General features: G+C 39.3%; 1 protein-coding gene across 1 annotated transcript in view; it reads left to right on the top strand.

Moving 5' to 3' along the window:
- gpr158a (G protein-coupled receptor 158a) overlaps positions 1–12636 on the top strand; it is a 63044-nt gene extending 50408 nt beyond the window's left edge. Inside the window, exons 6-12 of the mRNA XM_079447713.1 lie at positions 2122–2231; positions 4669–4907; positions 6378–6516; positions 9403–9508; positions 9792–9938; positions 10091–10174; positions 10585–12636. Coding sequence (XP_079303839.1) covers positions 2122–2231; positions 4669–4907; positions 6378–6516; positions 9403–9508; positions 9792–9938; positions 10091–10174; positions 10585–12453 — 2694 coding nt within the window. The 3' untranslated portion in view covers positions 12454–12636. The remainder of the gene's footprint in view (positions 1–2121; positions 2232–4668; positions 4908–6377; positions 6517–9402; positions 9509–9791; positions 9939–10090; positions 10175–10584) is intronic.
- The last annotated feature ends 240 nt before the right edge of the window (positions 12637–12876 follow it).

Here is a 12876-nt window from a genome sequence, read left to right as displayed (position 1 = left end):
GTAAAGTCATGAGTACTCCCCAAAAATCATACTCAAGTAAAGTACAGATCCCTCAAAATTGTACTTAAGTACTGTACTCGAGTAAATGTACTCCGTTACTGTCCGGCTCTGATCTCCGTGTGGATGGCCTCTTAAGCCTATCATAAAATATTTCAATAATATGTCAATTTCCGTTTTTTAGGGTTACCATAATGAAAAGCAAGAACAGAATTGGTTAACACCAATGCAGGTTATTGAGCACCCTGCAGCAATGTTGAGAATGCATCGCATCATTTTGTCCATACTGACACCTTTCAGACTTCCAATGCATTCTTATATCTTATATCACACTAGAGTTACGAGTGTAGGTGCAGCTTTCAGACGTCAGTTTCTTGAATTGAAGTAATCATCAAAGTCATTCTGTTTACACTGCATCTTATAAACATGAGGAGATGTGAGGAGTGTTGGTCTTGCATGGTTTGTCAGTGACTGGTTAAAACTGTTGAGAGTTGTGCTGGAGGCATACGCTACTCCCAGTTCTAATTAAGAGCTGGCCGACTGGATGATCCCCTGACAAATGCATCACACGCATATACACACACAGGTTTGCTTTTATACATCGTGGGGACTTTCTATAGACATGATTTTTATACTGTTTTATATTTGTCGCATGGACATAATGTAGTTTGTATTAGCTTCTTTTCTCATGGGGAACTGGAAGGGTTTATCACGACCACACACATGGTCTTGAACTCGAGGGTGCACCCAGTTTTAGTTTTTCACATATAACTTTAGACTCCGGTAATATCAATGGTCTGGAGTTTGATTCTACATGAGGGTGCTCCTGCCTCATGGTGTTCGCATGTTGACATCATATGACAAGATATTACACAGTTTATCCCCTTGGTTCCATCACAGTTTTGGAATAAAGTTTCTATTGCAACTGGTGCACAATGCACAAAAGCTATTTTTAAACAACATGCCTTTAAACTTTGAAGATGCAAGAGCTTTTGCCGAAATAGTGCAAAGACAAACAAGGTGTGTAAAATCTTTTCTTCTTTCAAGTTTCAACAATGATTTCCCTTCATGAAGCCATTTCGTCATTTTTTTGTCTTGCGATTCTGTTGACTGAGAAATGACAGATTAACCTTTTAATCGAATAGAAACTTGATGATTTACGGATGTGTCGTAATGCCTGCCGCTATTTTCTCTGTACTTTATTATGACAGAAGAGTCAGTGCTGAAGCAATTCATCTCAAAATCCTTTGTCCATAATCAATCTAATAATAGAGCTTCCTGAGAAATGAGCAGACTGTTGTTATGAGATTACACACATGGTTTAGTGCCACATTTCTGTTTGCATGTGAAGGAGGAGGAGCAGCACAGCTGTGTGATTCTGCTTCAATTACACATCAGGTCTCTCTGTCTGTCTCTCTCTCTCTCTCTCTCTCTCTCTCTCTCTCTCTCTCTCTCTCTCTCTCTGTCTGTGGGCACAAGAGAATTCAGATGTGCCGGAATGTTCTGTACTAAATCCTCTGTGACATATAAAGATGGATAGACGTCCCAAGGACCACATACATTTTATTTTTTGTTTAGTTGATGGCTGGTTTGATGGAATTGTGGATAGAGTCATCTGTGGAGATTTATGAAGGAGACATATGTTATGTTTTTGTCGATCGTAAAAGGTTTTCTTTAAGTTGATTTAAACAAAAACAACAATCATTTGGCAATATGCATTTCAGGAATCACAGGCAATTTTACAGGAAAAACTGTTATTAAACAGTTTATTTCTGACACCCCAGCTACCAGAATCTTTTAATATTATTACGGTATTTTTTTACAGTGTTGAGTTTGTGGTTTGGTATTTTTGGTTACTTAAATGGCTGCCCTGCTTCTGTGATATATTTTTTTATTTAAATTATACTAAATGTAAATATACCTTTACATAATAAACATTTCCTATGGAGAAAATCCCTTGCTGCCTCCATCTGCACTTCGTGCAGGGCCGTGACATCATGTGCAAACAACCTATAGTGATTTATTTATACAGATAAACAAATGCATTTACTAAGGTGTCATCAGACTGATGCTTTACTGATGATATTATAGGATGTATTTCATTTGTGGGCCTTTTTTTTTCAGGTAGTGATTCTGTACTTCCAACCCAGTGTGTTCCGCTGTATCCTGCTGAGATGGGTTCGCCTGCTCGGATTTGCCACGGTGTATGGAACGGTCACCCTCAAACTCTACAGGTAACGTGAATGACATTACTAAAGATGACTCACTCTCGAAGGCAATGTCATTATTTTGGTGTTAGCAGTAATGGATGATTTGGATCCATAATCTTAATCCTACAAATGGCTGGGATGAGATATTGAATTGAGTGACTCCTATGGTATGCTACCAGAGAATGACAGACTGTGATAGTTTCGAGATTGTTGCCTCTGAGAAATAGATATGTGCCCCCGTCCACACATGCTGCATGACTCACGGTCCATGTTATTAAATGTCACAACTTGCACTTTCCTAATATGACGATGAGGTGGTACCCACTGAGATCTTTGCCATTTTCAGAATCAACCCCCGATAAACAAAATGACTGGAGGGGTGGCAGGTAACAGATTGGTTTGTGAGCGAGAGGGCGAAAGCGGGGCTGCATAGACATAACAGTCTGCTGGATTTCAACTGTTGTTAAAGCGCTTTATCTGTGATGCACTGAAAATAGAAAATAAAAATGTTGGTCACATTGGGCTGTCATCTTTAAAGGGGAACTTAACCAAAATACAGACTTTTATCGATATATTAATTGATATACGATATATTAATCGCCTTGTCAGTGTATGGCGCCCGTTCACGAGAGCTCTTCTTCTTCTTGGACGAGAGCACTTCTATGCATGTGTATTAGTTTTGTGTGCCTCATGGGTCTTGTCCCTATTGGACGCCGGTGCTCTGACTCACAATGCGGAAGGGCAACACAAAGGTTGATTTTTGGGTGAACTTCCCCTAAAGAACAGAGTCAGAATGAACATGTATGCACACAGTATATATATTCATATTTACAATTTATTAAGAAACTTACTTTCTCAGTATTTGAATACATTTCTATGATATCGAAGTATGTTCGTACATTTCACACATTTTATGCAGAGAGAGTCATAAACTGATTTTTTTCTGGCAAAATATTATCATCAGCCGACCTTCACATGAAATCCAATAAAGCATGTCAGCACTGTTTTGTGTTTATTTGTCTCCATAATGGTTTATGCGGAAATTTGTTTAGACAAGATTTTCCTCTTATTTATCTTGAAAGTCTACATAAAATACAAAGTTTCCTTTTTTACCGATGCTCAAAATCACTTATTTTTCAGCCCCTTCCCTCTCCAGCAGCATCTCATATAGAGACACTTATCAGCCCCCGTAAGATCCATTTGTTAAATGTCCTGTATAACTATATTAAGCATTACGAAAACAAAATTGGGTTTGCAGTCATTGTTTCATACACCAACTTATTGACCCCTCGTTGGGTGACTCTCTTGGAATTTTTTAGGTGAGAAAATTATACTATATCCTTCTTATTTATAAAGAAAGAATTCAATCATAATCAATACTGACTGTAATTTTATAGCCTTAAAGTGATAGATAGGTCATAGGTCACCCTCTTGTCGTTTGAAACCTGTTTGACTTTCTTTCGTAAAACACAAAATAAGATATTTTGCAGAATGATGCCAACTGGTCCCCATTCACTTGCATTGTTTTTTTTCTTCATACAATATGAGGGAACGTAGGCCAACGTTGTTCGCTTACTACCTTTCTTCCAAATATCTTTTGTGTTCTGCAGAACAAAGTCATAAAGGTTTGAAACGACAAGAGGGTGAATTCTTGGGTGAACTATGACCGTAAGATTATATATTAAATGCATTTTAGTTGACTGATGTAATGTTTTCATTCGCTGTGGAGCCTTGCAGAATCAACATCTCCTGATTGAGTCGCTGTGATCTCTGTTTAAGTGCAGTTACATTTTGTATTATGTCTAATTCCCTATTGAAGTGAGCATCCTACAAAGTGCCAGAGCTCTGTTCTCCGCGGTTACTGCATCAGGGTTGAAGTACGCTTTAAAAAAGATTCACTGCATCGTTAAACTATACAGAGAAATGCATGCTTTAAATCGTTGTGGGAAAACAAATAACAGAAGGCACTTAGGCCAAAATGGCCACAATTTATTACATTTTATTGAATGGTAGACGACAGAAACAACAACCGGCGAGGCTGCTGGGTGGGCTATGAGGGTTTGGCCTCCAGAAAAGGGATGTGTGTTTGGAAAAAAACAAAAGATGTGTGTTTCCTGAAATTGCTTTAGTTTTTAACATATTCTCATGTCCTACCAAAGCCACATAGGTAGTGTTAAGAAAATAATCAAATTTTACATGACCCAAACCCGGAAGACTATTTATTTATATTTATATATTTTATTGATTCGTTTTTCACAGCCATTTGATACGACAAACAATTAGGCAGACTTAAGCAATTGGGTCGCATCCAAAAACAACATTCTAATTTATTATGTCAATCTAAAAGTCAACATGAAATCGAGACATCTGTTGTAAATAATTTATCAGCACATGTCATCATGTTTTATGAGGTGCCCCCATCAGTTCTAGTATTGAGAAGATTGTTGTCACTGTTTTTCAGGGTCCTGAAGGTGTTTCTGTCACGAACAGCCCAGCGGATCCCCTACATGACCAGCTGGAGGGTGATGCGTCTTCTGTGCATCATCCTTCTCATTGTTATATGGTTCGCAATAGCCTGGACCTCGGCTGTTTGTCAGAATCCGAACAGACATATCGCTCTCATCACCGTGGGCTTCACCACAGATGATCTACAGTTCAGCATGTGTCTACTGGACCGCTGGGACTACATGATAGCTGTGGGTGAGTTCACTTCTGTCACATAATCATCATCAGCTGAGATAAATTATAGGAGATGTATTCAAATTTGATTTCAAATGACAACATTTCTCTCAGCAAGTTAGCGAAAAACTTTAGTTTGTGTGTTTGTATTCTACACAGTTCTGGTAAATGTTGAAGAGCGGTGAAAGTTGAAATCCTTCATCTGTGAGTTAATGCTCTTTTGAGCTTAGATACGCTCTTTTGGCTTTATGGCAATTTCCATGCCAGTCAGAAAATAAGAGCGAATTTAGTCAGATCAGTCAGAGACTTCAACTTCAGAAAGTGTTAAGGACATTGACTCGCATGCACCCTGTAATGTGAATAATAATGAGGTTTGTTTATTTGAGTATTGCGATTTAACTTTATCGCATGTAAACACAATGTCTCGATCAAAATAATATGATTAAGCTCACAAGCGTAGCACGCACGTTTGGGCAGTATCTATTAAAATATTCGTTGATAAACTTATATTGACCATTACGTCATTGTACAGTTCATTGTCACATGATACAATTCTACATGATACAAATGTATTTGGTTGAAGGATTGAGAATGCAGTCAACAAAACACACTGCAGCTATTGAGATATAAAGTATCTCTTAAAATAGATACTTAAAATAATCACTGTTAAAAACATTCTGTAGGAATTACAGTATTACTGGCTGCAGTTTGCCAGTAACTTACTGTGGATTTATGTAATTTACTGGCAACAGTTTGTTCAAAGATAAATGATCATTAAACATTAACAAGTCTATAACAAGTCTATAAAAAATGATAAAATAACAGCCTCATGCAAAGCATTTTGGAAACCAAAATTAGTAAAAACAGAAAAAAAGGTTATTTTATCGTTCTTTTTGCTTAACAGTACTTTACTGTTTTCCTGGCATGCTGCAGAATGTGTCCAAATGATGTACAATGTTGGACCATTACAGGTCATTACATTACTAATTCCAGGCTGGGAGGTGATAGATCACTGCTAGCTTGGCACTAACAGCAGGGTTCACAGAATTAGTCTGCAGGGTTGTGTAAAATAAGATGCAGCACAAAGGTTTAGTCCAGTGTCTTGTCCTCAGGAATAGCACATTTAAATGTGTCCACTCTAACACCTGCAACGACACACGTCACTCTCACAATGACAGATGTTCACTGGGGTGACACAGATGTGTATTGCTGTCTGGCTGATATTGTATAGGAAGTGTCAATAGGGAATGGGGATATATACAATTTTGGACTGGCTTTTCACACCTTCATTTCCAGTTGTCTGTCAAGCAGCGCCCAGAGAATACAGGCAATCTAGATGGCTTTTATAGCATTTATTGAATGTCGTTTCTTTATCATGCTGATGTCTTTAATCTATTGTTACATTGGTTTGTAAGAGGAAGATTTTTACAGCCCTTGGACTGGAGAGGCTGGTCAGTTGAGTATTAACTCTTGGCTCTCTCTGTCAAACAGCCGAGTTCCTCTTTCTGCTGTGGGGTGTGTATCTGTGTTACGCGGTGAGGACCGTCCCCTCGGCGTTTCATGAGCCGCGGTACATGGCCATCGCACTGCACAATGAACTCATCCTCTCTGGAATATTTCATGTTATAAGGTGAGCAAGAGAAATTTCTCTTCAATAATAATAAAAGAAAATATTTTTTTTGACAAAAATCAAATCTGAGGTTATTCATGATACAGTAAGTAAATTTAAAACCCATGCTTGATTTCTGGATTTCCATTGAAGAACTATATATGACATATTTGACATGTTCATATGTGTGATATGAGAAAATAATGAATGAGCGATTGGTGTCGCAACAAGTCATCTAAGGGGCAATTCATAATTTCGCATCTAAAACCGCAGCATTCTGAAAAGTTGAATATTGAATATTTTTATATGGATGCGGCGCCGATGCACCTAGAAAAACAGGAGCATCGCACTGCATGCGAATCGCAACAGCTTCGTTCTGTATTTGCACGTGCCTGCCTTGTGTCTACATTTAAAATAACGAAATTGCGCTCGAAAGACGAGAAATGTGAATTGGCCCAAAAACTGCCAAATTTGGTTAGAAAGAAAATCTGTTAGGATTTTCCACCTGGCCTTTATGATGACATGCTGGTATGATAGTCTAGACTATCCTGGGACAAGTTTTTGCTGCTGGCATGTGGTCGTCAGTGTGGGATGTTGGTGTGCTGGTGTCCTCGCCAGGTTGCTTCATTAGCCAAACCTGAAAGACAACAGCCAACACCTTGCACCTCTCAATTGGTTTCTCACTGAAACTAAGCAAGGCGGGGTCTGGCTAGGACCTGGATGGAAGACCTCATGAGGAAAGCAAAGAGTTCTGCTGCAGGAGGTGATAATGATGCCAGAAGGGGCTCTGCACCCTGTGTTCAGTGTGGGGACCCATGGGTTTGGCTGGGGACGGCATGCTGCTGTGAAATAGCTGTAATAGCTGGTGGGTGTTTTGGAAGATTTTGTGGGTGGAACATTTTTAATGCAAGGATAAGGAGATTAAAGGGATACTTCACCCACAAATACAAAATAATGTCATTTTTTTCACCCTCATGCCGTTCAAATCCTGTAGAACACAAAATAAGATATTCCGAAAAATGTGGTTTTATGTTCTTATACAGTACAATAGAAAACAGATGGTTCGGTGTTTTTAAGTTACCAATTTTCTTCAAAAATACCTTCCTCTTTAACCGTCTATTTAGGACATCCATGGTCAACCAGCATCACCCAAAAAACGGTCTACAGTTTGCATTTGCACCTTTCAGATCACCAATCACAATAACCAGTTTAAACCAGCCTGAAAAAACTGGTCTTTAGAGCTAAGGTTTTTATCCTCGGGCATTTGTAAACGAACTGCCGGGAGCTAAGTCTTTTTCTCTAGCTATTTTAGAATCGAATTAAAGGCAGTAAATCCTTATCATGGAGTTTTTAAATATTTGCATCTCTGCACCTTGTGTAGTATAATGTACGGATGAAAATGAGTGTAGGTAGCAGTATTTTCTTCAGCAGTCTGTCCAGTCCATTCAAGCAGGATTTAGTTTAAACTCTTACACAAGATGAACACGGTTGACATTAAAAGCAATGTTAACCCGAGTTCAATTTCTGTCCTTTGCTGATCCCACTCCCCTTGCTCCCTATTTTCAATAAAACAAAACCTCTTCAAGAAGCTTATCTTACTGACATGTTGATTATAAAACTTATTGTACTTATGATACATTATCATACAGTGAGAGCTGTAGTTGTCAGCTATAATGCACACCTTTCTGATTTGGGATTTATAGCGATAAATCATGGGTACATATTGTTGTGTATCACTGCTGTGTGGGCTCATACACAACAAATAGCATTTTTTAAAGCTCAATAGAATTTAAAGAGAATGACTTACAGTCATAAAACTGATGTTGATTCAGTCATTGCAGGAGAGATGACTGACAGCACGATGCAGTTGTTTTTCTTTACACATACAATTTATAATCATACACTGTGTATTCGTTTTGTGGTTCCTAAATTTTGTGGTTCCTAAATTCGTTTTGTGGTACCTAAATGGACCTGGATGAGTGTGGCCTGAATTTGAGTCCCAGTCTGCCCCTGCTTGTACTAATACTAAAAATGCAAATAAGAAAAGTTAAAACACAGTAGATCCGTTCAAACTGTACTTTTTGTGTTCTATGTTTGTGTGTGAATCGTAAGCTTATTTACAGGCTAATGTCAAATTGAATTGTTGGGCATTAGTTGTGCAATACTCATGAGTTTATTTTGTCACGTAAGCCTTATTGCAGTAATAATACAATGTATCGTATATATGACATTAAACAAGTCACCACGCTAAATTTGATAGATGGTGTAAAGTGTTTGACAAACGCTAAACCATGTGTGGTCTGCTTCATTTTACACAATGGCAATCCTTCCAGTGTATATTCGTTGGTAATATTGCATATATGCATACTGTTATAACAGTTTTGGTGTCTTGTTGGTAAGAATGATTACTGAAATTGTCAGAATGAGTGTTATGATTAATGATCCTGCATGCATTATTTAAATCAAAGTGAGCATGTAGTCTGAAGTCAGATTTAAAGACTGCTATAAACACCAAGGGGTCTGTAGGAGATAACAGTGAGTAAAATGTCAGGTGCTGATTCAAAGCTAGGTTATTTCTTCCCATAAAGCCTTGTAAATGATATATTTAAATCACCAGAAACAATAGCTACTGTTTAAAATTGGTGACAAACTTATTGGCCATAAAAATGTATTATATGTTTAATTATCCTTTTACTGAAAGGTTAAATTATGTCATTTGCAATGCTTTTTATAAGGGTGCGTGGTCACAGCCAAACTGTACACACAATACACACTTTCTTGTGTGAATCTTGCTTTAGATCTATGGGTAATGAAGTATTACACCAGAATATCAGCTGATACACTTCTTTGAAGTTCTTTGTGGAAAATGTAGTTAAATTGTTTTATATTTTGTAAATCCATCCATAGATTCACTCTTGCCTCCGAACTGCACCCAGACTGGATGCTGATGCTATTCTTTGCTCATACACACTTAACAGTGACCGTCACTTTGGGATTACTGCTTGTGCCAAAGGTAAACCCACTTCTGTCAAATTTGTCATTTTTAAAACTCTCTTAAAAAGTAGATCACCCCGAAATCACAATTTTTTTTGTAATCATGTCACTCCAAATGCATATGCTGTCCTGTTGAACAAAAAAGAAGAATCTCGGTTATTTTCCATACAACTATGGTTTATAATGACCACAATAGTAAAGATTCATGTAGACAAATGTTTCCCTTTGCAGATATAAATGCAGATAAAAAGTATGCAATAATGGGGGAACAGTTTATTTAAATGCTCATTTCTTTTGCACAGTTCTTGTTTGCGGGCACGCATCTAAGGGATGACATAGCTGCAGAGGCCTATGAAGATGAACTGGACATGGGACGATCAGGGTCATACCTGAATAGTAGCATTACGTCTGCCTGGAGTGAGCACAGTTTGGACCCAGAGGACATTCGGGTAAGTGCCCTGCTTTTCTTTCCCACCTTCCTGTTCCCCTTGACTCCCTCCTGTCTTGGTAATTACCTGACATTTCATAATCTGCAAATATGTGTTGACCCCTTGTCCTGTAGCTGACAAACATACTGAGCAATGGCAGTTTTTTATTGCAGACACCAGAGGAAATGGGCCAGCTAAGTTCTATTAATGGCTGTGGCGTAAGGTCTTGCAACAGTCTTTGGGAAAAACGTACCAACGTGAGCAGATATTTTTGTTTGTGTGTTAGAGCTGAAGAAGTCTCTCACCATAGACTCAAATTTTGTTTACAGAAAGAGCATTTTGCAAACGGGCTTTTGGGAAAATAGCTGCTGATGACTTCAAGATCCCAGTAAATGCGCCAATGTTCTTCAGAGGCTGTTTCAGACCTAACAATAGAACACTAAATTATCGTATTTGCACAATCCCTGACTGTCCTGTCTTTAATGAGTGTGAAACAGCATGTTGGTTTGGTCTAACGTCTTTTCAGCACTGTCTGTAGTTGCATATGATGACTAGTTCTGCATGTTTTCTGTACAGTAGAACGTCTGCTTCGTGTAACTACAATTTAAAACTACTACATTCTAGATGTCTGCTGTCAACTCACATGCCTTTTCCTTCAAATTCACAGGAAGAACTGAAGAAACTCTATTCTCAGTTGGAAATTTATAAAAGGAAGAAGATGCTGGCCAACAATCCTCACCTGCAGAAAAAGCGCAGCTCCAAGAAAGGCTTAGGACGTTCCCTCATGAGACGCATCACGGAGATCCCAGAGACGATGGGCCGCCAGTGCAGCCGTGACGACAAGGACACGGGTGAACATGGAAGTAACCGCAACAGCATCTGTGTGCTGAGGAAGAACCCTTTTGAACCATCGCATTCTGTAAAGCCCGCTAAAGACGAGTCCTTGAAGAGCAAGGTTTTCTCTCTCAAAAAATCCCACAGCAGTTATGACCACGTTCGCGACCACAGCGAAGATTCTAGTAGCTCTGTAACAGATAAGATGGAAGAGGCAACCACAGAGGGCACTCTGCTCGAAACCCTAATGGGTAAGAAGTTGGTAAAGAAGTCCTCTGAGAAGATCGATGCTGCCAGTGAGTCAACAGAATCAGTTCCCTTGGTGTGCAAGTCAGCCAGTGCCCACAACCTGACAGCTGATAAGAAACCAATTCATCCAAGAACATCTATGCTGCAGAAGTCTCTAAGCGTTATTGCCAGTGCCAAAGAGAAGACACTTGGTTTAACTGGAAAGGCCCAAGCAGTAGAGGATTCAACAAAGAAAACGAATCAAAAGATTAAGGATACCAAGCTCCCAGCTGAAACTGAAGAACAGGAAGGTTATCCAAAGATGATTGCAAGTCAGTCAGTGGAGTACAAGCAAACAGCTGCCAAAACTGGTATAATGAAGCAACAGATGAGCGGAAGTCAACCCTCCATCTGCTCAGAAACAACTAAGGGGAAAGACTTGTATGACCTATCAGAGGTATGCCCCTGGGAGGTGGAGGACCTGCCAACCCCTTCAGAAAACAAGGTCCATAAACATGTGTCAATTGCACCAGAGCAGACAACTACAGTCCATGGAAGCAGCAACAACGTGACAAAGCACCATCAGCAGAAACAGAAAGGTAGCGAGCAATCGTCCTCTTTGTCCAGGCATCCAAACCAGAAGGTCATTGATCTTACAGACATACGTCCTTGGGAAGAAGGAAGCGAGGTCCATGGTCAGGCAATGGGATCAAAACCTTTGTCCAACAGTAAGCCTGCCATATCCCAACCTCAAAAAACATCCGGAGGGGTCACCAAGGCTCCAAGAGCTGATGTCTGTCCATGGGACACTGAGGAGGCTTTGAGCAAGCCAAAGGACTCTGCTTTCCCCCTAGATCACAGCAGACCTAAAAAGGGCACCACACCAACTGAGGGCAGGGGTAAAACACCTACAGAGAGCAAAGCAAAGACTCTCTCTGAGCCCACTAAATCTACAGGCAGCTCACTGCACCCACCCTCAAAGGCAGATGTGTGTCCATGGGACTTTGAAACTGTCACTGAAAAGCCCCCTTCTTCTTCTCAGGTTCCTAAAGTGAAGGAGACCCATGCTATAAAGAAGGGAATATTAGATAAAGGAAATGAGAAGGCCAAGGGTGCAGATGATGAAACAGGAAAATCACAAGCAAATGAAAATCTCACCTCTGGCAAGACTAAAGAAAGACCTGCCAGTCAGATTAAACTGGCAGAGGTTTGTCCATGGGATGTTGATAGTAGTCAGGAAACTGTCTCGAAGGATAAACAAAAAAAAAGTCCAAATGTTGCAATAGCGAAAAGCAAGCAAGCAGATGTATGCCCTTGGGAATTTGAAGATGCAGCAACCAGGAAAGAAGCAAAGAGCACCACATCTGGGAAAAAGAAAAGTCCAAATTCTAAAGGCAGAGTTACAAGTGGTGTCAAAATGTCAGATGTTTGTCCTTGGGACTTTGATGACCAAACATCAACAAAAAAGGCATGACACTTTACCAGAGTGAACCATTAGTTAGTGCTCGATATATGTGCTCTTTCGTTCATAAACACACAGTAAAATATATAAACTTTAATAGAAGTTGAAATAGAAATGGTGACTCGGAGAAGAAAATCAACAAGTTGCACAAGCTGCCTTTCTCCTCAACATTTTTTTTCCTTTTGTGTTTTTTGGAAAAAAATGCGAAAACAAAACAAACATGCAACAACTCAACAGGCATTCCAGATTCTAAAGTATTTGTTGAACCTTTAAATATAAATTGTAGTTTACAAATATGCAACTCTTTATGTGCAATGTAAAAAATAACGATGCCTATACTCATCACATATATCCTCATTAACTCTCTAAATAGCTGCATCTGTAGCCTCTCATTGACCCTGGCTTCCACAAAAGATTGTACCTGTTACGTAGGAA

Source organism: Barbatula barbatula (genome assembly GCF_947034865.1).
Source record: "Barbatula barbatula genome assembly, chromosome: 23".
Taxonomy (NCBI): domain Eukaryota; kingdom Metazoa; phylum Chordata; class Actinopteri; order Cypriniformes; family Nemacheilidae; genus Barbatula; species Barbatula barbatula.
Note: the sequence above shows the minus strand (reverse complement) of the source record. Positions and strands in the feature narration are given on the sequence as shown.